A 24744-nucleotide genomic window follows, 5' to 3' on the forward strand; every position below is an offset into this window, starting at 1 on the left:
TTCAAGTCTGGTCTCCATCTGTGCTGGATTTTAACAATGTTCAGGTACCCAAAAGTGCTTAGCCCCAGGCAAAGTAAGCATTCATTTCGCCATGATTATTAAATGCTGTGCATAGCATTTACCATATGTTTATTTACCCCATTTATTTCTTGTCCTCTATCCAAACTTCCTCCAAGTGCCTCTGCTTTGCTTCTCCAACCTTTGACCCCAGCAAACCCTCCTAACAACTGTGGGGCACCATCTATCCCAGCAGGCCACTCTAGGCCTCGCTCTAGCCCAGATCTCTTTGTGCTTTCTCCTTTTCCTTATCTCTCATTTCCTTCCAGACCCTTCCCTCTCTCTCCAGACTCTCAGCCTTTGGAGTTTGGAGGCTCGGATTTGCTCTATGTCTTTGGATAAGTAAGAAAGTCATCTAACGGCTGAATCTCAGTTTTCACATCTGAAAAACAGAATAACAGTACCTACTTCACAGCAGATAGGATAATCAAGTGTGACTGCTTTGTAAATTGTACAGAGCCTTATGCAAGCTAGCTCTGGCATCTCTCACCTCTAATCCCTTTCATTCTCTTCCTCTTCTTTCTGGCCCCAGTCTCATTTGTGGGACCAGGTACTCCTTGGAATTGAAAGTTAGGACGTAACTCCAATCGGAGTGAGTATTTGCTGGTTGTTCCCGCCTTCCACGCCCAGTCGAGCCAATCAGAGCGTCCGAAGAGTGGCGCGTGGCCACCTCCGCGGGAGCGCTCCCTTCCTTCTGGGCCGCGGCCGCAGGCCCGCTTTCGCCTCGCACCCCGGACTCCGGGCTTTGGAAGTGGGGGCATTCCTCTTCGCTTTCGCCTCGCACCCCAGACTCGGGCCTTGGAGGTGGGGGTCCTTCTTCTCCCTTTTCTCAACTCTTCAAATCTTGGCATCACAGGGTTGAACCGCGGGTACCGGAAGTGTGCCCTGCACCGGCGGGTCCCCCGCGAATCGACGCCGGAAGTGGCCATTGCCGGGGAAAGATTCCGCCGGCTCCGCTATGGCGGCCATCCCGCCCGACTCCTGGCAGCCGCCCAACGTCTTCTTGGAGACCAGGTGAGGGGGTCGCCTCGGGGCGGGGCTGGCGGAGGCGACTCGGAGCCCGGGCTTGTCCGCGGGGCTCGCTTCCCGGCGGCTCTCCTCCTCGTGGAGCGGCGGCCGCGAGGGCAGGTGTGGGCCGTCGCTGACCTCGTGGAGCGGCGGCCGGGGGGGGGCGCCTGATTGCCCTCCTCCCGGCCCTCCGTTCATTCATCCCTTCATGCAGGCCCGGGACGTGGGATCTGGCGCCTGAGGACACAGAGGTGGATAAAACACACAGCCGTGCCTTAGGGTGACCGTATGGGGAAGGAGACAGCTACTAGCATGTACATGTGAAGGGGATGAGCAGCACAGTTGTAACGCCATGCGTGTACAGCGGTTTAAGCAAGTGGTAAACACAGGGATTGGCACAGTTGCCCCACCATCACATGTGATGCAGCTGAGCCCCAGCCAGCCTGGGCCCTGCCCCAGGTGCAGACAGAGCTTCACAGTTAGTTTAATCCTCCCAGCAGCTCATGCCCTGTAGGCATTACTCCACCTTCTCTCCTCCAGGCTTAGCAGGGGAATGCCAAAGCTTACCGATCGAATGGCTCCGCCGAAGCCACACAGCTAGTAAGCCGGGAACCTCATTTGGAGCCTGGTGTGTCCTCCTCACGCGCTAGGTTCCTTGGCCTCGTTCATTCCCTGGCCGCTTTGGAAAAAGTCCAGAGCAGGACAAATTACCGGACGTGACTTCTTATTGCTACAACAACGTCATAGCAAAACTTTGTGGTCTGACATTCAAGGTGACTTTTTTCATCTGGCCTTTTCCTACCCCTGGCTCCACTTTCCATACCCCCATCAGTAGACGGGGTCCAGCCATCATCCCTCTGCCTTCCTTCTTTTCTTGTCTATGCTGCTCTCCACCAGAGCACAGTTCTGTCAGATGCTGCTTTTGTTGCCAAGCCCATTTTCCTTACCTTCTTATTATCTGGAAAAATTCTATTTCAGATACCAACTTGAAAGTAATTTTTGAACTTACCTGTTAACATTTAAAAAAACAACAACTATAAGATAAATCTAAATTTAAATCCAAGCAGTGTAGAAGTGTATTAAAAAAAAGCAGTGAAAGCCACCTCTCATGTAAAAATTTAAAAAAAAAAGTTTTTATTGATTTTTAGAGACAAGAAGGGAGATGGATAGAGAGAAACATTAATCCAAGAGAAACATCATCAATCCACTGCTTTCTGCACACCCCCTACTGGGCTTGAAACCTAGGCATGTGTCCTGACCAGGAATCAAACCGGTGACTTCTTGGTTTATGGGTTGACGCTCAACCATTGGGCCACACTGGCCAGGCTAAAAACATTTTTAATAGTTTGTTGAATGATCTTCCAGACCTTTTTACATAAACATCTCTCTTTTATGTTTTTTTTTTTTTTAACAAAAATAAGATCATATGATCATACTGTGCATATGTATGTTTCTTTTCCTGCAATTTGCTTTCCTTTCACTCACTAATGTATACAGTCTTCCATGGTATGAATGGCTCATATTTTAATCATTCCCTCTTTGAAGGTCATCCAAATTGCTTCTTGTTTTTTGTTATGACAAGTATTGGAATGAACATCCTTGCACAATTGTATCCCTAAGCACTTTAGTAATTTTTTTCTATAGAGTATATATTTGGTTGAAATTGCTGTCAAGAAGCATGCCCATTTCAGTATTGTATAGGTACTTCCTGATTGCCATTCTAAAGTCATTATCTGAATTTTAAAAAATACCCACCAGAATGTAAGCTCCCTGAGGGTGCCCCGCCCAGAGCAGTTGTCAATCTGTGTTCTGGCACTTACACACACACAGCAGGTCCTCGAATAAAGGTTCCTTTCCGTGTCCTTCCGTTGTAACGATGAGGGGAAAAGAGAGATTGCTATGCAAGGCCACTGTCTCCGGAGTTTGCATGTGCTCCCCATGTCTGCGTGGTTTTTTCTAGGTACTCACACCCCAAAGATGTGCACATTAGGTGAATTAGCATGTCTCAGTGGTCCTAGTCTGAGCGAGTGTATGTGTGTGTGCGCAAGTGTATCATGGATGGAAGGTGTCTGTCCAGTTTGGTTTCCACCTTGTGTCCTGAGCTTCTGGGATAAGGTTCCAGCCACTCAAGACCCTGCACTGGAATAAGCAGGTTGGAAAGCAATTATTTTAATTTGCTTTTATTAATCTTTCTTATGTGAATGTATAGCTCACATTTATTTCAATGTAAAATGTTAGAAGTGTTTGGGTCTTTTTTTTTTTAGAAATTTGGTGATGTTCTTATGATCAGAAGTATGCCACAGGGACTTACCTCTTATTTACATCAGCTAGCCTCTGGTAAAATTGATTTCATTATACATTCTTTTTTAAAAAAATATATATTTTATTGATTTTTTTACAGAGAGGAAGAGAGTGGGATAGAGAGTTAGAAACATCGATGAGAGAGAATCATTGATCAGCCGCCTCCTGCACACCCCCTATTGGGGATGTGCCCACAAACAAGGTCCATGCCCCGACCGGAATTGAAGCCCGGACCCTTCAGTTCGCAGGCTGATGCTCTATCCACTGAGCCAAACCGGTTTCGGCTCATTATACATTCCTTCCTTAAACGGCAGTTTCCAAGAACCTATCTATAGTATAGAGTGTTTACTTGCAGTGGGCTTGGCACTGGGTATTCGGTCTAGACAGAGTTGACCCCGTTCTCGAATTCCTGGAGTTCAAAGTCTAGGTGAGAGATGGAGGAGGGAAGGCACCTGGTCTCCATCTTTTCCTTCTCCCTTTTCCTTGGCAGTCCTTCAGCGGGGGAGTGCTCCTCACATTGGGTAGGCATAAAGATTTGAATTACCAGGTTTTGCCTTTGTTGAAGCCCCTCCTAAATACACACAAATTACCTTTCCCTCCCCATTAAAATATTTATGAATAAGTACTATATTTACGTGGTTCAAAAATATAAAGTTTAAAAAAGAGATTCATTGAAAATCTTCCTGTCTCCTATTTACCTAGTTTCCACCCCACCCAGAAACTTATACATGTTTAAATAAATATGAATTCCTGATACTTTAATGTCTTCCTTTAAAAAAATTATAAATTAAGTGTAAGATTTTTTTTAAATATATTTTATTGATTTTTTAAAGAGAGGAAGGGAGAGAGATAGAGAGCTAGAAACATCGATGAGAGAGAAACATCGACTAGCTGCCTCTTGCGCACCCCCTACTGGGGATGTGCCCGCAACCAACGTACATGCCCTTGACCGGAATCGAACATAGGACCTTTCACAGATCAACGCTCTACCACTGAGCCAAACCGGTTTCGGCAGATTTTTTTTTTTTCTTCTTCTAATTTGGGGGTTGGTTATATTAATTTCTGGTAATCAGAAATTTTTAACATATAAGGTGTTAACATTTTAGTTGTCTGTGTTGTGTTCATGTTATTTTCCTTGCGGTGTTTTCCTTGGTGAGTATGGAGTCTGATGTTTATCACAGTTTCATGACTCACATACGAGTCTGAAATTAGAGTCCTGGAGCAGTCCATGTCGTTCCTGTCTGCCGTGACCTTGTTCTTGACGGGAGCTCTCCCGCCCTCTTCCGCCTGCAGCATGGGGACCATCGTGCTGGAGCTGTATTGGAAGCATGCTCCGAAGACCTGCAAGAACTTCGCTGAGTTGGCTCGTCGAGGTTACTACAATGGCACCAAATTCCACAGAATCATCAAAGACTTCATGGTCCAGGGCGGTGACCCAACGGGGACAGGTACCGTTAAGCCAGCATTAGTTTCTGAAGTTTCATTCTGTTGTCACTGATGCAAGGCAGCAGGGCTCTCTTCCACCTGCCAGGGACAGGGATTCGGGTGACTATTGCTTTCCTCCCCAGCACACACCCTCCCCCAAACACACACGTGGGGAATTGACCAAACTAATCTGGACTCTTGGGCTTCATAGAGTTTCTCATAACTTCCATGTATTGCTTACTAAGAGCAAATAATATTACAGTAATGTATAATCTACTAATCAGAAGTAAAGGAAGACATTTTCAGTGTTGTGAGAAAAATAGAATACTGGGTTGTTTGATTAATTTGTTCATTTAATAAATATTGACCAACTGCTTTGTGTCAGATACTTTTGTAAGCTCTTGCGTAGCCATGAACAAAGAAAAAAACTTGCTCCCAATAAAGCAGGAAAAGGATGTGGGGATGTGATTTTAATAGCAAGGCCAGGGAAGTCCTCTCTGAGTAAATGCTATTAATGGAGCAGAGAACTGAATGAAGTGAGGGAATGAACTTTATGACTGGAGGGAAGAGTAGGCCCAGATGCCTGAGGCAGGAGTCCATGCAGTAGATCATGTAGGATTTTGTAGGACATGGTAGAGACTGGATTTTATTCTGAACTAGAGGCCCAGTGTACGAAATTTGTGCACTTGAGTTGGGGGGGAGGGGGCGTCCCTCAGCCCAGCCTGCATCCTCTCACAGTCTGGAAGCTCTTGGGGGATTTCTGATTGACGGCTTAGGCCTGCTCCATGGGCTGGTAGTCGGGCATCCTTAGCACTGCACAGAGACCAGAGGCTCCTGCCACCACCACTGCACTCCCCCTGTGAGAACACACTGACCGCTGGGGGGGCAGCTCCTGTGTTGAGTGTCTGCCCTCTGGTGGTCAGTGCGTGTCATAGCAACCAGGTTCCACCATTCAGTCGATTTGCATATTAGCCTTTTATTATATAGGACTAGAGGCTGGATGCATGAAATTCTACGAAGGGGCTCTGCCCTCACAGCCACGGTGGCTTGCCTTGTCTCTCACAGCCCCAGTTGTTCTGCTGTTCTGTCTAATTAGCATATTACACTTTTATTCTTATAGATAAGATGGGAACCATTAGAAAGCTTTGAGCAAAGGAATGACATGATCTGACATATGCTTTAAAATGCTCGCTCTGGCTGCGGTTTGGAGAACAAATAAAGGGGCAAGAGTGAGAGCTGGGAACCTGTTAGAGGGCTGCTGTAGTCATCCAGTCTAGAAGTATGTGGTTGGATGAGGCCAGTAGTGGAGAAAGTGGTGCGAAGTGACTGGATTGAGGTTATGTTTTGATGGAAATAGAGCCAATGATGTTTACTAAGGTTGGATTAGGGGGTGGGTGTGTGTGTGTGAAAGATGAAGGATGACTTCAATGTTTTTTAATAGAATTTAGTAAAGTGGGGAAGGCTAAGAGAGAAGCATGTTTGGAGGGGGCAAGATTAAGAATTTGGTTTTGGTTTTGGACACATTAAGAGAGGTGTTGAATAAGTAATAGGATATGAGTTTGGGATTTCATGGAAAGTTCTGGGATTGAGGTATGAATTTGAGAGTTACCATCATTTAAATGGGCTTTATTAACACTAACCTATTATCTAAGAGGTTGCTGTTTGATATAAAACACACACATATATATATATTATACATATATACATATATATATATATATATAGAATAATATAATATATACACATTATACATATATACGGAATAACCTGGCTGGTGTGGCTCAGACATTGAATGTCAACTCATGAACCAGGAGGCCATGATTTGATTCCCAGTCAGGGCACATGCCTGGTGTGAGCTTGATCTCTAGTAGGGGGCGTGCAGGAGGCAGCAGATTGATGTTTCTCTCATTGATATTTCTATCTATCTCTCTCCCTTCCTCTCTCTCTAAAAATCAATAAAAAAATATTTAAAAAAAATAGAATATATAGGAAAGTAGAAAAAAAGAACAAAAATTACTCTGAAGTATACCTCCTAAAGATTCCTAACAACCATTAACTTGCCCCAACATCTCACCTCTCAGAAATCATTAGTGTTCACTTTTGGTGGCCATTCTAGACATCTTTCTTTTCAGATACCTGTTTTAAAGGATGAATGGGTGAATAGCTGAATGGGAATGATTTAGAGAGTAGACTATGTCCTGCATGCTATTGTTTTTTTGCACAAAAGGTATTGTATTTAATTTTGTATACGTTTAACAGAAAAATTGACATCCTGCTATGAGAGATGAAGCAATTAGTACTTGAATTTCTACTCATCCTGACATTTACTAAAAGCTCTGTTTTGCATATGCATCCTCCTGTTTCTCCTCTGCTTTTACCTGTTTACACAGAACCCTTCACTTGTGTCACAGATATATGTTCCTTTTCCTCACAACAAGTCGTTCTCTGCCACACCAGCTAGGCGTCCTACCATTTAACTTAATCCTGACACTATCTACCTGGAGACCATGTCATATCCCACAGGTTAAGGGCTCAGTCCCACAAGACTGTCTCTTTCCCCACCCCCACCTCCACACTGTCTCTCTCCTCAACCCTCCGCACCCCCCACCTCCCACACACACACCAGACCACAAGCCCAGGTACAAGCATGTACTAAAGACCAGCTGGCTATAGGGGAGATTCCAGCGGCACCTCCTGCAGCCTGATTACTTTGCCAGAGCGGCTTATAGAGCTCGGGAAACACTCTGTTTACCCATTGCTGAAGGATAGTGGGAAAGGGTACAGATGAACAGCCAGATGAAGAATATATAGGGCGAGGTCTGGGAGGTCCCGAGTGCCAGAGCTGCTGTCCCCGTGGAGGTGGAGTGTGCCACCTTGCTGGTGTAGATGTGTTCGCCCACTTGGAAGCTCTTGGAACCCTGTACTTGGGGTTTTATGGAGGTTTCCTCATGCAGGCATGACAACTCCATTTCCAGTCTCCCCTCTCCGGAAAAGAGTGGGGGGTGGTGGTTCCTGGGGGCGGGGGCCAGAGGCTGAAAATTCCAAGCTTCTAATCATGGTTTGGTCTTTCTGGTGACCCCATCAGGAGCCCGCCCAGAGTCCCGTTATTAGAATAAAGATGCTCCTGGTGCTCTTAGCACTTCCGAAGGGTTTTAGGAGCCTTGTGCCAAGAATTGGGAACAGAGACCAACTTTCCAATATATTTTCAACGATCTCAGACCTGGCCTCCCTTCCTCACTCCCAGCTTCTGTTTTACTTTTCCTTGTCAGAGTTTATAGCATTTTCCTTCTACACCCTCTTGGGTTGTGCATTTCAGAGGTTTGGGGCTCACCACTCTGCTCTTCTATTCACAAGTGCTAGCAGGTAGAGTTTCTTGTTGAGCGGTTTTATTGCAAGGGCCTGAGGCTGTTACATTTTTAAGTAGGTCATGCTTGAGAATGTCTGCCTGTTGCCCTTATACTTGAAAAAGACTGTGACTTGGTGTGCTCCTCTTGGGCTGCATTCATTCCCTCAGATCTTCTTCTGAGGAAAATAGACATTCTGTTCCATCACCTTCTGATTTTGAACATGGCTTTGAAGAATTCTGAGATCAGATTTACTTCTTCAATTCAGGGAAGTTTTTTTGATTTATGTTTATGAATTTTTTTCTGTTATACCTATTGGATTTTCTATTTCAGGAGACTAATTCTTTGTTTCATCACCTTTGCCTTCTATATCACATTTCTTTTGAGTGTCTGAGATGATGTTTTTCCATATTTCCTTGCATTCACTGAAATAATCTCACACCTTTATTCTGTCCCTTTTTCAATTTTTAGTCATGTCTATTTTGTTCTTTCCTGCTCTGATTTATTTATTAGTGCTGTATTGGTGTTATATCGTTCTAAATCTGTTTCCTTAGTTCTGCAACCTTTTCTATTGATTTATTATCTTGTCTTCGAATTCGTTTTATTGGATTCTTATTTTTATTGACGCATCAGTAGCTAAGACAGCCATGGAGAAGCCCTTCTTGGATTGTTTTCTCACAGAATGAGCTCCCGAGGTGGCCCAGGCTCAGGGTCCCCTGAGCCCCCCCCCAGGTGGCCAGTGCTGGCAGCCCCCCTGCCACTCCTGAGCACTTGTGTGTGCGGCAGCCGTAGCTTAGCTTTTTCAGGGCTACTCACCCACTTCCTCTGGTGGCTTCTCAAAATTGGAGGGTTCTCTGGGTGGCACTCCTCCTTTCCTAGGAGGATTAGGGAGTACAAGCAGACGTGTTTTTTTCCTTGGCTGACTTTTCAAAATTTTTGGAGTAAGTTTGTTGTTTTTTCTTACTTGGTTGAAATTTTTGCTTTTGTGTGTGTGTGTGTGTGTGTGTGTGTGTGTGTGTGTTTGCTTCATCAGGAATTGGGAAGCGGGGGCGGGAAGAGTCCACATTCTTTACTTAAAAGTGTCCTGCCAACACTTTGATGCACTTCTTTCCTGTCATCTTCCTCTCTTTCATTGTTGTTATGAGATTTAAAAAAATATTTTAGATAATCCTTGTCCAAGGAAAATTTTCCATTGATTTTTAGAGAGACTGGAGGGAAAAAAGGGAGAGAGAAACATGGATGTGAGAGAGACACACCAGTCAGGGCTAGGAATTGAATCTGCAACCCAGGTATGTGCCCTTGACCAGAAATTGAACCCTCAATCCGTCTGTGTGCAGGCCAACACTCTTAATCACTAAGCAACACCAGCCAGGGTTTTATGAGATAAAATTTTAATTCATGTCAGCAGTGAACTGAGAGAGCCAATGATGAGGTAAAAGAATTAGAAATGACTCAGATGTGAGTTACTCATGCCAGAGCTTCATATATTTCTGTAGTTCTCAGACCTTCATAATGTCACATTTCCATGTAACTTTAATGAAATTAAACCACTCAAAAGATTTCAAAATAATTGTATCCAACCTTAAGTATAACGAATGATTGAGCTCAGCCTGCTGGCAGGTCTCTGGTTGAGAGCAAACAAGAGCTCGGTCACTACTTTGAACTGTTAGCTGCTTAGGTGACAGGTTTTTACTAACCCTCAGGAGCGTGGCATTGGCATCGTGGGCTCTGCAGCAAGTTGAAATACCTCTTCCATCCCCTACTGTCCCTCATAACTGCTGTTCCTCTCCTCCCTATAAGACGTGGCACCTTATTCAGCGCTTCCCTTTGCTTCTGCTGCTCTGTGCTGAGCCTCACTGGCTCACTGGCTGCTATGATCGCAGTGATTAATCATGTGCTGATTATGTTGTGTGTCACCCTCACTCTGAGTTCATCTCTCCACTTGCTGCAGAAATACCTGAAGTGTAACTTGTTGACAGCAAACTCATTAATTTTATTCGTTTGAGGAATATTTGCTAAGAGGCTGCTGGGTATCTTGTGCTATTCTAAGGCCTGTGAGGGGTACATAGCATTAGTTAGAGAGCTGGTTTAATCCTCTCATGAGGATATGTTTTTATTGATTTTAAACATAGTGAGAACGAAGAAGGGAGGGAGAGAGAGAACGAAGAAGGGAGGGAGAGAGAGAAACATTGATCATATGTGCCCTGACGGGAATTGAGCCCACCACCTATTGGTGTACGAACAAACACTCCAACCAACTTAGCCAACCGGCCAGGAGAGAAGTCAAGGCATTGTTTTTTTCTTTGTAGAGCTCTTTATCCAGGAAGACAAGATATTCATTCTGAGAAATATCTAGACAGTAACAATATAGTCAACTAGAGGCTGGGTGCATGAAATTTGTGCACTTTTTTGGGGGGCGGGCATGTCCCTCAGCCTGGCTTGTGTCCTCTCACAGTCCTGGAGCTCTTGGGGGATGTCCGACTGCCAGCTTAGGCTGGAGAGGCTCCTGCCACCGCCGCTGCGCTCGCCAGTCGTGAACCCAGATTCTGGCTGAGTCGCGCTCCCCCTGTGGGAGTGCACTGACCACCAGGGGGCAGCTCCGGCATTGAATGTTTGCCCCCTGGTGGTCAGTGTGCGTCATAGTGACTGGTCATTCCACTGTCAGTCCAAAACCAACTCTCCAACATCCCCCAGGAGTCCTGGATTGCGAGAGGGCTCAGGCCAGGTAGAGGGATCCCACTGATGCACTGTTGGGGCTGGGGAGGGACACAGGAGGGCTCCAGGGTGTGCCCAGCCCATCTTGCTCAGTCCTGATCGACCAGACCCCAGCAGCAAGCTAACCTACCGGTAGGAGCTTCTGCCCCCTGGTGGTCAGTTTACATCATAGTGACTGGTTGACTGGTCAGCTGTCTGCCCCCTGGTGGTCAGTGCACATTATAGTGACTGGTTGACTGGCTTACTGTTCCCTGGTGGTCTGGTTGAGGGCAAACAAGTGCACGTCACAGTGAGACGTTGAGTGGTCTTAGCATATCATCATATTACGCTTTGATTGGTTGAACGAATGTCCAGACACTTAGCATATTAGGCTTTTATTACCCTGTTTCCCCGAAAATAAGTGTCTTATATTAATTTTTGCTCCCAAAAATGCGCTAGGTCTTATTTTCAGGGGTTGTCTTATTTTTCCATGAAGAAGAATACGGTACACATTTATTGTTAAATGAAAATAAAGGAAATTTATTACCTGTATATGGTATGGTAGTACAGTAGTTGTCAACACAAACCAGACAAACTGTGAATCCTACAGTATCAAGAATTTACTCATTTATTCAATGACAATCTTGTCATCATCTTTTGGAACATCATCATAACAATCCAATTTCTGAATTTCCTGGTGAATTTTTTGTGACTCCATTTCTTTCAGAATCAGTGGACCAAATCTCTCATGTTTAGCCTAGGGAGGGCCTTATTTTTGGGGGGATGCCTTATATTTCACTCAGAAGGAAACCTGTAAGTAGGTCTTATTTTTGGAGGATGTCTTATTTTGGGGGAAACACGGTATATAGGATATGCAAATGTATGCTGGTGTGCTGTGGTTATTATATAACATAGGTTGGAATAATTAATAAAAAGTATAGTGGAGTGGGATTAGAATGGGTAGCATATTTTGAGGTGGGCTTTGAAAGAATGTAGAATTTTAACTCTTGGAGGACAGGGAGGTATATTTTGGAAGAAGAATGAGTACAGAATAGACACACAAGTAACAGAAGCATGTATGGTGTGAAGGAGAGCCGACAACCCCAGGTGTCACGTCTCACCTGTTGGACTGGCTCTGCGACACAACCCAGCCACCTCTCCACACAGGAACAATGCATACGATGTGCTGCCTGAGGCACCTGGCTGCATGCTGAGGGGGCAGTAAGGAGCAGTGTGGGGCAGAGTAGGAGATAGCATGGAGGTAAGAGGGTGCTTGGCAAGAAACAGCACAGAGGAAAGAACCTGGAGCAGGTGAGGAAAGTGGCAGGAGGAGACTGAAGGTTAGCTGAGTCCCCGATCATGGAGTGTCTTGTAAGTTGTGCTGAAGACTTCGATTTTGTCCTGAGTGTTAACATGTCCCCGGAGGATTTTGAGCAGGGGACTGCCACACTGTGACTTGTTTTAAAGGGATCCCTCTGGCCTGCAGGTGGAAAATCGACTGGTGTGAAGAGAAAGAGGCAAGGCGACCAGTTGGAAGCTTTCGTTGTCAAAGCTAGAACTTGGGGTTTGGACAAGAGTGATCATGGTTTTATGGGGCCTAGTCCTCTGGGAAGCAGATGCCAAAACAGAGTTAGGCATGGAAGAGCTTTATTGGGGTAACACCTGTGAAAATAAAGGGTGAGAGAGGAAGGCCTTAGAGGGGAGTTCTTCAACATCAGTGCAGGCCCATCACCTGTGGAAGGAGAGCAGGAGGAGGAGAAAGCACCAGCAGGAAATATGAGGAGCTGCCAGTACAGTGGGGTTTCAAGAAGGTAGATATCAACTGTCAGATCCTGCTTATGGACCAGGCATGGTGAGGCCTGAGGGTTGGCATTGGGTTCAAGGGCATGGCAGTCACTGATGACCTTGACCAAAGCAGTTTCGTTTGCGCGGTAAAGACAGAAGTCTGAATGGAGAGCATTCAAGAGGCAGCAGAGGAAGTGGAGACGCCAAGTGATGACAGCTTTTTTGAGGAGATTGTTCTGTGATGATATGCAGGGCAGTGAGATACTAGGAGATGGACTTTTTGTTTTGTTTGCTTTTTATATGGGAAATATTCATACCGTGTTTTTATGCTGATGGAATGACCCACTAGAAAGAAAAATTGATACAGGAGAGGGGGTAATTGTAGCTGCAGAGTGCATTGCAGGGAAATGGTTTGTGGGGGTGAGATAGTTCTATGAACAGTTTGTTCATACTGTATTAATACCGGAGGAAGAAAGTTGTCGGAAGGGAAGTGAATTTGGTGTGTGAGCATGTGAAAGGTCTCTTTTGCCTTCTTCTCAGTGAAGTAAGAAGGAAAGTTACAAAGAACAAGGAGCAGGGAGGGAATGGTGAGGTTTGAGGACAGAGGAACTGGAATAAACCCAGAATCCCGACATCCTTTGTCTCTCATGGAAAATGCTCCGGTTCTCTCAGATAAAGAAGCCCATCACGGCAGGTACTACTGCCGTCTACATGACTGCATGGCTTTCGTGCTTATCTCATTTAGTTCTCATAACAATTACCCGAGACATTAGTACTACTATTCTTGTTTGCATTCAAGGAATCGGAGGCTTACAGAGGGTATTTTGCTTAGTTACCCAGCTAGCAAATGGTGGAATTGGAACCAAAACCCAAGGCACGTGAGGAAAGACAGAACATCTTAAGAATTGCAAAGCTTCTGGGATTCCCACGTTAGATCTGGTGTTTGGCATTTCCAAGGTTTTCAGTGTTTTGATTTGAATAACCACAGCCACACCAGTCAGCCCCCCTTCCTCCTGTTACTAACACCGCGGTTGTAGCAACTCGGATGCCATTGGCTACAAGTAACAAAAAACTCAGCCTAATGGCTTAGACAGAGCTTTTGTGTTCCTCAGGAGGGGCCGTGGGGAGGAAGCATTGCAGCATTGGGTCCGCTGCCCTGCAGAGTGGGAGGGACCCAGGCCTGCTGTTTCCACAACACCGTTCTCAGTGTCTTGACTTTTGATCTCAAACTTGTCTTACGTGTGCAGGACAGTTGCTATTCTTCCTCCCATCTGCTTTCAGGGAACGAAGATGGGGAAAGAGCTGGGGGTGAGACTAAGGAATGTCCCTTTTTATCAGGAAAGCTGTCATTTTCCCAGGAGTCTCCTACTCAGCAGGCTCCCGTTTATGTTAGAGGTCAGAACTGGGTCATCTGGCCCCCTTGCTGCAAAGGCATGGGGTGGTAGCCGCCTTCCTTGTCTGTGAGGTTGAGGCAGGCTGTGAAGGCGATGGGGTGCTCGGAGGACAGCCAGCCTGCAGTGTCTGAGCGCTCCCCTTCCCAGAAGACAGGCTTAGATGGGCGTGGCCAGTCACCTTCCAGTGTGCAGTCCCCAGACAGAGTGGGCCCCCTTACGGGTCACTGACCGGCCCACTGTGGCTGCTTTGGGGCTGGGTGTTAGCCTCTGGTCTCAGCAGTGTGGCATGGGAGGGTGGGGACAGGGAGCAAGCACCGGGGTTAGAGGCCATTCTCTGTGTCTCCGGTGCCACTCCAGTTCGTCTGAAGAGGTTTTCACAGTCAGTGAGCAGGAGGAGGAAGAAAAGACATGGGGAATCTTGAGGATAAATGTTTTTTTAAGAAGCAAAAAGCACAGGTCATAAAAAGATTAAGGCATTTCAACTGCAAAAACTTATATGCATCAGAAGACCGCATAAAAAAGTGAAAAAAGTCAGCCGGAAGAGGATATTTGCAAAAAAGGATTCGTATCGAGAATACTAATCCTAATAATATAATACACATATAAATTCTAAAATGTCAAGCCACTCACTAGGAAAGTGGCTGTTCACAGAGAAGGAAAGCTAAGTGGCCAATAAACTGAAATTATGCACATTTCCTCTGTCAGGGAAACGCAGGTTAAAACCCCACAAGCGAGCATATGCCTGTTAGACTGACAAATGCTGGAAAGCTGCCAGAGAACCTAGAGCAGTGAGAGAAGGAGGGGGAGCACTGTGGGTGGGGGTGCACACTGGGCTCTTCTGGAAGATATTTGGAAAATGGAGTTCAGAGCACAAGCTACAGCCCTACCCGAGCTCTGGTGCTCCGGTGGCTGTGAGGCCATGCATTCTCCTAAATGCTCCTGTCTGGCCCTGGCCAGTTTGGCTCAGTGGATAGAGTGTCAGCCTGCAGACTGAAGGGGCCCAGGTTCGATTCCAGTCAAGGGCACATGCCAGGTTGTGAGTTCAATCCTCAGTAGGGGACGTGCAGGAGGAAGCCAATAAATGATTCTCTCTTATCATTGATGTTTCTATCTCTCCCTCTCTCTTCCTCTCTGAAATCAATGAAAATATATTTTAAATAAAAAATAAATTATCCTATCTGATTACACCAGGGCTGGTTCTTCCTCGAACCCTGCCCACTCTACTAGCTGTTGGGAACTTAGTCTGAATCCCTCAGGTCAGTTCTCGGTGGCAGGGCAGACGGAGAAGCAATGCGAGGTGGTGGGTGTATAAGAATGAATGTTTATTGCAGAAGCCAGTGGCCACATCGGACATATCTTCATAGGTCTTGTTTATTTTATTGGCCTTTTCTAGGAGATTCTTGAAAAACCTTATAAGTGTGGTTTTGAACTCTATATCCAGTTGCTTTTTGTCCTCCATTTCTTTCGTTTGTGATCTGTTTCCTTGTCTCGGCATTTTTGCTGCTTCCCTGAGTTGGTAGGGTGGGAGGATCAGCTGTATCTATCTATGCCAGGAGACAGCCTTATTCGATAGACTTGCAAAACTGCAAAAGCCTCTGTGCTCAGCTTCGATGGGGCGGAGTTTCAGGGTGGAGCCTACAGCCTTGGCTTCCGGTTAGCCCCACCCTATGAGGTTCCTGAGTCTCAGTGTTCCTCAGTGTCCTTTGGTACTCGCTGCAAGCACCTCTGAGAGAAAAGTGCCCTAGAGTTTCACCCGCTGCCGGACAGTCTAATCTCTCCCCCAACGAGCCCACAACTGGGGTTCAGTGCAGTTGGAAGTGGGCTTAAGAGCAGTCCGGAGCTCTTGTCTCCTTCCTGCTAGGGCAGGGGTCTGCAACCTTTAAGATAGGGGTGTCGAACTCAATCAGAGAAGGGGCCAAAATCTAAAATCCAGCCTAAATCGCGGGCCGAATGGTTTACTGAACAGTCATAAACTGTCATTGTGATGGAAACGCAGCGGAGTGCAGTGATGACAGCGCGGTGCAGGCCACATTGCAAGACCTGGCGGGACGGATTTGGCCCGTGGGCCTTGTGTTTGACACATGTGCTTTAAGACATAAAGAGCCACTTGGACCCATTTCCGAAGGAAAAAAAAACCCTGGGAGCCGCAAAACCATTGCGACATTTAAAACAAATATAACACTGCATATATTGTTTCTTACCTTAATGCTATATACCAGATCGTGCAGTTAGCTGTCAATCTGAAGAAAAAAAGGACTTTTTCACTTAACAATGTAAAATATATTTTTGCAAATTAATAGCTAATTAAAATATTTAATTGACCTGGTTAATGGGATTTTTGCTCCTGAACCTCAGTGCAGTGTCAGCACATCAGGGCTGTAAGACGTTACCTTCATTTTCACACAGGCAAGTTGTTGGAGCCGCAGTGAAGCTTCAAGAGAGCCGCATGCGGCTCTGGAGCCGCAGGTTGCCGACACCTGCGCTAGGGCAATCCAGCGGCTCAATCAGCAGTCAGTCCTCTGGGCACAATGTGTGTGACTCTGGGGCTCTGCCGCTCCCCTGAGCTTCCGCCTTACAGCCCAGATTCTCTCTGTATATGTCTGGGTCCCCAAGGTCTCGCTCAGAACTGGGGTTCAGTGCTGTCGGAACTGGGGTTCAGCACAGTCTGGAGCTTTTATCTCCTTCCTGCTAGGGAACGCCAGCCAAGCACTCAGCCTCCCCCTTCTCTCCAGCTCCATCCTCTCCGCGCATGCAACGTGTCTCCGTACCTTAGGCTTTTACAGCTCCTCTGATTTTCCTTCTGGTTTTCTCTTTCCTTCTCATTGTAGAATTTCCAGTCACTCAACTTTCCTGTAGTTCTGGATAATGTCCACTTTATATTTTAGTTGTATTTTTTGAAATTGTTGTGTGAGGCTGCAGTTAGACAGTTACCTATGCCGCCATCTTGGTTTCTCTTTTGTTTTTATTTGCATTTTCTTGTATGGCTGAAATACTAAGTATCCTATATAATAAAAGCCTAATATGCAAATCGACTGAACGGTGGAACAACTGGTTGCTATGATGCACACTGACCACCAGGGGGCAGATGCTCAACATAGGAGCTGCTCCCTGGTGGTCAGTGCACTTCCACAGGGGGAGCGCCACTCAGCCAGAAGCCGGCTTCGGCTGGTGAGCATAGCGGTGGTGGCTGGAGCCTCTCTCACCTCCACCACAGCACGAAGGAGCAGTGAGCTGTGCGGTAAGGAGCAGGTGGGCAGTAAGGAACAAGGGGTCCCGGGCTGCGAGAGAGGTGTCTGACTGCCAGCTTAGGCCCAAGGCAGACATCCTCCGAGGGGTCCTGGACGGTGAGAGGGCACAGGCCAGGCTGAGGGGACCCCCCGCACCCCAGGGCATGAATTTCGTGCACCGGGCCTCTAGTATTGGATAAATGTTTAAAGGGGAAGACAGAAGAAGAAAAGGACTAGGAGAGTAGAGTGTTTGGAAAGCAGGTCTGGGCCGGTCTCTGCTGTATCTGTACCAGGCCAGGCACGGAGCACATTTGACAGCAGCAGAGTCCGCTTTGTAGTGAACCTTGACATCTGTACATCCTGCTCTGCACCAGAGAGCGCTTTCATCACTGCTCCCACCAGGGCGCCCCATTCCACGTGCCCAAAGGAATGTTTTGATTTGAATTATTTGTCTTGATGACATTCTGTTACAAACCCTACTGAGTCAATTTAGGTTATGATAATAGCTTATTATGGGTAAATGTGCTGCAGAGGCCCAGGCTTGTTGCAGTTGGTCAGACTATGCCAGAGAGTAAAAAGGGGCCTCGGTGCCCTTTGATCTTCTTCGGATGACTGCAGCCAGTCCTCCGTGACTCCTGAAATCCCCCTCTTGCTTGTGGTGCCATTTATGTGGGTTTCAGTGGCCCAGGTGTTTCATTCTCGCAGCCCCGGCTTGTAGGGGTCACACTTCCAAGGCTCAGTCGGGGGTGGACCGTGTGCTCCTGACCATTATCCCCAGCTCGGTTGTCAGGCCTGCGTGTGGGCTGGACCGTCTGCTGCCACAGCCCTCTCCCCTCTCATCTTCAGCCCTAGCATTCCATTGACCACCCCAACCCCAACCCTCAGGCCTCCGTAGTCAGAACATATTGGTTACACAATAGCTGTTTGGAGGCACAGGTGTTAACCTCTGGCAGGTTAGAATTTCTGGAATGAATTTTTACATAGTAGCTTGGGCCAGGTGGGAGGTTTCCTCTGTTAGAATTCACCCCCATTCCTCTTTGCAAAGAGCCGGGGGCTGTGACAGGCTCCCTGTGGTGCAACATCCTAAAAGGATTTTACCATGGAAACACCATGGCCCAGGCCCAGGGGCCTGCGGGGTGGGCCTGGCGCGTTCACGTCCTACTTTCTCAGCAGGCGGGCTGGAAGGGGGGCCTCCCTGGGTCTGGGCTGTGCTAGCTGCCAGGCAGGCAGAGTACCCTGGTAAGCCCAGCGTTCACGGTTTGTCTTGGCTGGTCAACTCGGAGAAACCAAAGTTCTTCACTAAGGCATATGTCTGCACATCCATTGTGCTCTAACAACAAAACCGGGTGTCCAGCACAGCGCCTCGCTCTGCAGACACAGTGTAACCGCCCTGTTGGGGGGGGGGAGGTCACTAGCCAGTCACTCCCAGCCCCATGTTTCTTCATATCCCCTCCCAACACACGCCTGTCCTTCCTGCCACGCTGCCACTTACCGCCCGCCGTTCCTGCTTCTCCTTCAGCTCTCTGTCTTCGAGTTCAGTGACTTACTTCCCTTCATCTAGATTAAGGAAAACAGCTTTCAATTCTTGTGCCATCTCTGCTCCATTACAAATGGCTGTTGGAGCCGGGACCGGTTTGGCTCAATGGATAGAGCGTCGGCTTGGGGACTGAAGGGCCCCGGGTTCGATTCCGGTCAAGGGCATGTACCTTGGTTGCGGGCACATCCCCAATAGGGGGTGTGCAAGAGGCAGCTGATCGATGACTCTCTCTCATTGATGTTTCTAACTCTCTGTCTCTCTCCCTTCCTCTCTGTACAAAAAATCAATAAAATATATTTTAAAAATGTTATAAAAACAAATGGCTGTTGGAGGCTCTGGGTCCATAGGGATTCAGGGCGAGTCTGAGCTCGGCAGGAGAGCGCTGATTGATTAGCAACAGGGTTAGGGCTTGGAGCGCTCCTGTCTGAACTACTCATCAAAGTGTTAAGAAATTAACAGATGTCTTAATACATCAAACTCTGAATGGCCGTTGTCTGTAGATGGTTAGATTACAGGGCACTTCAGTGTTCTTTTGGTAGTGTTCTGTGTTTTCTATATTTTTGACAGCAAACATGTATAACTTTAATAAGTGAGAAAAACACTCTCGGTGTTATTTTGAAAAGAAATGTCTTACCTGAGTGAAACCAGTGATTGGAACGTGCTGTGTAGTGCTTGGTTCTGCTGCTGGGCTGTGGCTGCAGCACACTGGCAGGGAGGGGCGCAGTGCCCCCTGCCTTTTCCTTTCCTCTGTGCAAAAACCCTTTGGCCCTGCCGGGCATCGTTCTTGCTGCGAAGGGGGATGTGAGACTGGCTGACTGGCTTCTCCTCTTCCCATGTGGCAGGCCGAGGTGGTGCGTCTATCTATGGCAAGCAGTTTGAGGATGAACTTCATCCAGAACTGAAATTCACGGGTAAGTATGGAACCTGGCTGGACTGGGGAGAGGGAGGGTGGATTTTAAAGGTTCGTTCTTCTGGCTGTGATTCAAGGAGGAAGTCTGACATGGTGGCACGGTGCCACGTAGCTGCCCAGCCGAGGCGCCAGGGAGAGCCCTGGAGGATTAGAGAGAGTGGCGCCTCTCAGCGTCCTGGGCGACTCCGAGGCTGTCTGAGAGTTCCAGGCTCTGCTTGCTGAGTGTTGCTCTTACACTATGGAAACACAGAAGCTTCCTCAGAGAAGCAGGAGGCTTGCTGAATTTTTATGGAAATGGTAAAAATGTGATTAGTGAGGATCATCATGGACAGAGGCGGGGAGCAGGAGAAGAGGCTGGGGAGCAGGAGGAGAGGCTGGGGGTCAGGAGAAGAGGCTGGGGGGCAGGAGGAGAGGCTGGGGGGCAGGAAGAGAGGCTGGGGGGCAGGAGAAGAGGGTGGGAGCAGGAGGAGAGGCTGGGGAGCAGAAGAAGAGGCTGGGAACAGGAGGAGAGGCTGGGGGGCAGGAGGAGAGGCTGGGAACAGGAGGAGAGGCTGGGGAGCAGGAGAAGAGGCTGGGAGCAGGAGGAGAAGCTGGGAACAGGAGGAGAGGCTGGGAACAGGAGGAGAGGCTGGGAGCAGGAGGAGAGGCTGGGGGGCAGGAGGAGAGGCTGGGAGCAGGAGGAGAGGCTGGGGAGCAGGAGGAGAGGCTGGGAGCAGGAGGAGAGGCTGGGGAGCAGGAGAAGAGGCTGGGAGCAGGAAAAGAGGCTGGGAAGCAGGAGGAGAGGCTGGGGGGCAGGAGGAGAGGCTGGGGGGCAGGAGGAGAGGCTGGGGGGCAGGAGGAGAGGCTGGGAACAGGAGGAGAGGCTGGGGGGCAGGAGGAGAGGCTGGGAGAGGCTGGGGGGCAGGAAGAGAGGCTGGGGGGCAGGAGGAGAGGCTGGGGGGTAGGAGGAGAGGCTGGGGGCAGGAGGAGAGGCTGGGGGGCAGGAGGAGAGGCTGGGGGGTAGGAGGAGAGGCTGGGGGCAGGAGGAGAGGCTGGGGGGCAGGAGGAGAGGCTGGGGGGTAGGAGGAGAGGCTGGGGGGCAGGAGGAGAGGCTGGGGGGCAGGAGGAGAGGTTGGGAAGCAGGAGAAGAGGCTGGGAACAGGAGGAGAGGCTGGGGAGGAGGAGAGGCTGGGGGCAGGAGGAGAGGCTGGGGGCAGGAGGAGAGGCTGGGGGGCAGGAGGAGAGGCTGGGAACAGGAGGAGAGGCTGGGGGGCAGGAGAGGCTGGGGAGCAGGAGGAGAGGCTGGGGGGCAGGAGGAGAGGCTGGGGGGCAGGAGAAGAGGCTGGGAGCAGGAGGAGAGGCTGGGAGCAGGAGGAGAGGCTGGTGGTGCAGTTGATGGCCTCTGTGTGAGGTCAGAGAGCCCGCCGTGGGGAAGGGAGTTGAAGAGAGAGGCCAGAGCGGAGTCTGGCTGCCTTTCATCCCTGTGATGGTGGTGTAGCTCCAGGTCGGATCCAGGCCGGTTATTCACATCGGTCCTCTCTCCCTTTTCCCACAGGGGCTGGAATTCTCGCGATGGCCAATGCAGGGCCAGACACCAACGGCAGCCAGTTCTTCGTGACCCTGGCTCCCACCCAGTGGCTTGATGGCAAACACACCATTTTTGGCCGCGTGTGCCAGGGTATCGGAATGGTGAACCGAGTAGGAATGGTGGAAACAAACTCCCAGGACCGCCCTGTGGACGATGTGAAGATCATCAAGGCCTACCCTTCTGGGTAGTGGTGCTGCTCTCCAGGTCGGAAATGGCCCGGTGGACCGGTTTCCAGGGGACCTAAATGACACCTCTCTGAACCTCATTCTGGCCTTGTGAATCATGCTGACCAGGAGGCTGGGATCTCGGGTGAGTGAGAGGTGGAAGTGTGTTTAATAGGCTTCTTGTCGCCCCTCCCTGGGCCTCGGTTGACAGCATTTGCAGAACTGCCCATACATGATCACAGGCTACTGCTCACTGCAGACGACCCTGTGCGCATCTGCTCGATACTCTGGCAACAAAATGAAGCCAGCTGTGCCATTTCAGTGTCCAACCAAACTTCCTTCTGCGAAGATTTATATTCTGGCCCTCACTACAGTCTTCGGTGGCTGTTGGCCACAGAATTCAAACCAGCAGTGCCTGTCAGCCCTCTGCACTCTGCGCTCCCTTTCCGTCTCCTACATTTGTTCTTCCTCGGAATGTCTGCATCGCTATATATATTTCCCCTCAAAAGCAGAATATCAACACTGCTGTTCCTGACACTTAGACTTCCCACGCAAAGCCACATTGGATGTTTGCCAGAGGAGAAATGTATCCAACAATCAAGTGTCTAAGAAGGTGTCAAGTTGGGAATGCTAATGTGTAATAACCAAGAAATGAATTTACTAAAAGGGAGCAGAAGCGTTGACCATTTTTTGCCCAGGAAGGAGTAGAAATCTGTAATGAGCCTAAGAAAAGACTAAGTTCTCAGAAAGGAGAAGTGCCACTACCTTTTTTAAAAAACCTAAGACTTCAGAGAATAGATTTTATATGCTAAGGGCTTTTTGGTTTTTGTTTTTTAATCTTTCTGTATTTTTTTAGAGGGGTTATGAGAGAAAGGAAGTTAATACCTGTGTGATACATAGAAACTGCCTAAATAAAATGCCATTGATGTTTGAAATTTTTGCTGTGGTCTGATTTTAAATATTGTATGAGGTTCTATGAACCATTTTAACCTCTGAACAATCTCAAGTAGTATTTTAGGGCTCATCTTCAAGATTTCACATCATTGCAGGTTTGTGATCCCCAGGGGACTTCTCCCGTTCAAGAGCAGGTCTGTCTTAAAAGGGCAGAACCGAAGAGAGAGTTAGGGGATCTTGATGAGCATGTCTGAGTGGGGACAGTCCCTGGAGATTACCAGTGGAGGAGCTAAGAGACCTGACTGTCCCTCAGACTGACAGGAGGTGCACCTGCTGTCAGAGGTGGTAGGTGTGGTGGTGGTGACTCAAACTGGGTGCTCCTGGCTCGAAGAAGGGCTTGTAGCTTCAGTGCGTTTCCTTCTCTCTGAATGCTGGAGATGGTGACTTCCTCTCCAGAATGACCAAACAAGGTTCTAGTCCCAAGTGTTCCCCATATCCAACCTTTCCCTGTCCTCTCTCAACAAAAAAAGGAACACCCAATCACAAGCTACGTAAATGACTTTGTAACTTTCCAGAGATGGTTTTTGGGTGCAAAATACTGTTTTGGGAAGTTAAAGATACTGTCTTTCAGCCTGAACTGGGCAGGCATAATTGGGTCCACCTCTAGGAGCAAGGAATAAGACACTCGTCCAGTTACTCCCAGAATTACAGTCCGAAATGCCTGCTTCCACCAGGTCGGAGCGGCAGAAACCAATTACCGCTGCTTTGAGGAGGAGAGAGGGTTGTGAGCACACCTGGGAAGAGAGGGGCACAGGCAGAGCTCCCGTTTCCGGGGTTCGCCATCATGTGAAGTGCTCTCACATGAGTGTGAGCCAGTCTTCACGAAGGAGGCGACCTTAAATTGATTCTGCCGGTAGCCAGAGATGTAGAAATTTCTGTTTCTGTGAAAAGGGAGCTTGTCAAAGGGAATCCTGATTAATCCCCTTGTCCTATGAGTGTCCACACCCTCCCAGGATAAGTACAATTAGGAGAAGTCTCATAAAAGTGGATGTGCTGGGAGGTAGCCCATCTCAGTCACATCTCAGATCAAGACGAGGTAGCTTATGAGAAGGCAAGGGTGGGTTTCTAACTTTTATGGACATAATGAAGATAGGTTGTGTGACTGCGGAGGTAATCGGGGATGGGAGAAATACAGCTTTGGTGGGAAGGGTAGGAGATCTAGACTTGGGAGATTTGGAGAAGGCTTGAAGTTGTGAGTAAACAAGCCAATGAAAGAAGCCTTCATTGTGTCTGTGGGTGGGTAAGGAGTTTGGCACCCAGGCTGTAAAGGCCTGGCCCCAAGGGCCCTGGCCCAGGCCTTCTCACACTGTCCCCCCCTCAGGAACCGCTGGGGAGCCTGCGAGAAAGCTCCCTGGCTTCAGCATCTACCCGGGGAGTCTCATTTCTAGCAGCTCCTGGGAGGTGGTGAGTGCTGGTTCGGACGCCACACTGAGTGGTGAGAGCCTAGGTCCAACATGAAATTGGGGGTGGTTCCTAAGAGTCTGGGGCAATTGGGACCATAACCTGATCCTCCTAGATGAGGGGAGGTCTTGGGAGAAGGAAGAGCTTCGGAGCCAGCGTGTGCTTTTTGGCTCTGGCTGCTACAGTGGAACTCAGGAACAGTGCCTGCCTTCGTTCCACTGTGGTGCACCGAGGACACCACTTCCTGTGTGGGTGCCGCAGGGGTAAGAGGGCACGGTTAGTAGACGTTATATAAACGCAGGGTAGGTATCAGCAATTACGCCGTTGAAGGACCCCTGCGGGGTTCAGATGCCACTGTTCCTTAGTTTCCTCACCCTAAAATGGGAAGATGGTACTAACCTCATCTATGAGCTGGAACAGGGGCCAGCATTTAGGAAACAGCTCTTGTTTTTGTCACCTCTTCATCCCAGCATTAGCAGCCTGACCTTGCACAGCTCTCCCTCTGGGCCCGCCTCTCAGAGCAAAGACCTGCCTCACCCTCCTCGGAGTCCCCTTAGCACGTCACACAGTTGTTCGATGTTATTGCTGAATGAATCAAATGAAAGCTTCTTCTCTGGCAGGAAGAGATTGCGATCCACCTGCAGAAATAGCTTTACCCCGTCTCCAAACCCAGGCTCAGCCCTCTGGAAGTCCTCAGCCTGATTTACTTTTGGATTGTGTCTCCAGAATATGACATGTGGAAGGATTCCCATCCCCAATCTGAGCCGTCCCCTGGCCTCTTCTGGCACTACGTTCTTGTCACGCGTGGAGGAGGAAGCAATGAAAAGCACATGTTTTGAAGTGGCGGAGTTCACCACTGCCTCCGAATCGCTCCGTGGCCTCAGAGCCCGTTGCTGTAGAGCAGACTGTAATTCTTCAGGTAAATACCGGGACAGGCTGCCTTCTAGCAACATTCTTCGACAGATAAGAAGCACGT

General features: G+C 48.4%; 1 protein-coding gene and 1 long non-coding RNA gene across 3 annotated transcripts; one reads left to right on the forward strand and one right to left on the reverse strand.

The window, feature by feature from the left end:
• The first annotated feature begins 751 nt into the window (after positions 1 to 751).
• PPIL1 (peptidylprolyl isomerase like 1) lies at positions 752 to 22348 on the forward strand. 2 transcript variants are annotated; one of them, XM_036414892.2, is made up of 4 exons: positions 752 to 1071; positions 4660 to 4814; positions 19615 to 19683; positions 21217 to 22348. In XM_036414892.2, the coding sequence occupies exons 1-4, from the start codon at positions 1016 to 1018 to the stop codon at positions 21435 to 21437; spliced, it is 501 nt and encodes a 166-aa protein (XP_036270785.1). In that variant the 5' UTR covers positions 752 to 1015; the 3' UTR covers positions 21438 to 22348. The 2 variants fall into 2 exon arrangements, with proteins under 2 accessions (XP_036270785.1, XP_036270784.1); XM_036414891.1 differs by lacking the exon at positions 752 to 1071 and having other exon boundaries at positions 4580 to 4814.
• LOC123651361 lies at positions 871 to 1999 on the reverse strand. Its single transcript, XR_006740014.1, has 2 exons — positions 1633 to 1999; positions 871 to 1302 (listed from the first exon to the last, which is right to left on the reverse strand). It is a non-coding gene; the product is annotated as an uncharacterized LOC123651361 (long non-coding RNA).
• Positions 22349 to 24744: the final 2396 nt, after the last annotated feature.

This window comes from Pipistrellus kuhlii, unplaced genomic scaffold (assembly GCF_014108245.1).
Source record: "Pipistrellus kuhlii isolate mPipKuh1 unplaced genomic scaffold, mPipKuh1.p scaffold_m20_p_5, whole genome shotgun sequence".
NCBI lineage: Eukaryota > Metazoa > Chordata > Mammalia > Chiroptera > Vespertilionidae > Pipistrellus > Pipistrellus kuhlii.

Excerpts from the sequence above, each read along its gene's own strand:
- PPIL1 (XM_036414891.1), top strand. The coding sequence starts at position 4,595 with ATGTCGTTCCTGTCTGCCGTGACCTTGTTCTTGACGGGAGCTCTCCCG. Across the intron at positions 4,815-19,614 it reads CGGTGACCCAACGGGGACAG|GCCGAGGTGGTGCGTCTATC; the intron begins GTACCGTTAAGC and ends CCCATGTGGCAG. Across the intron at positions 19,684-21,216 it reads TCCAGAACTGAAATTCACGG|GGGCTGGAATTCTCGCGATG; the intron begins GTAAGTATGGAA and ends CTTTTCCCACAG.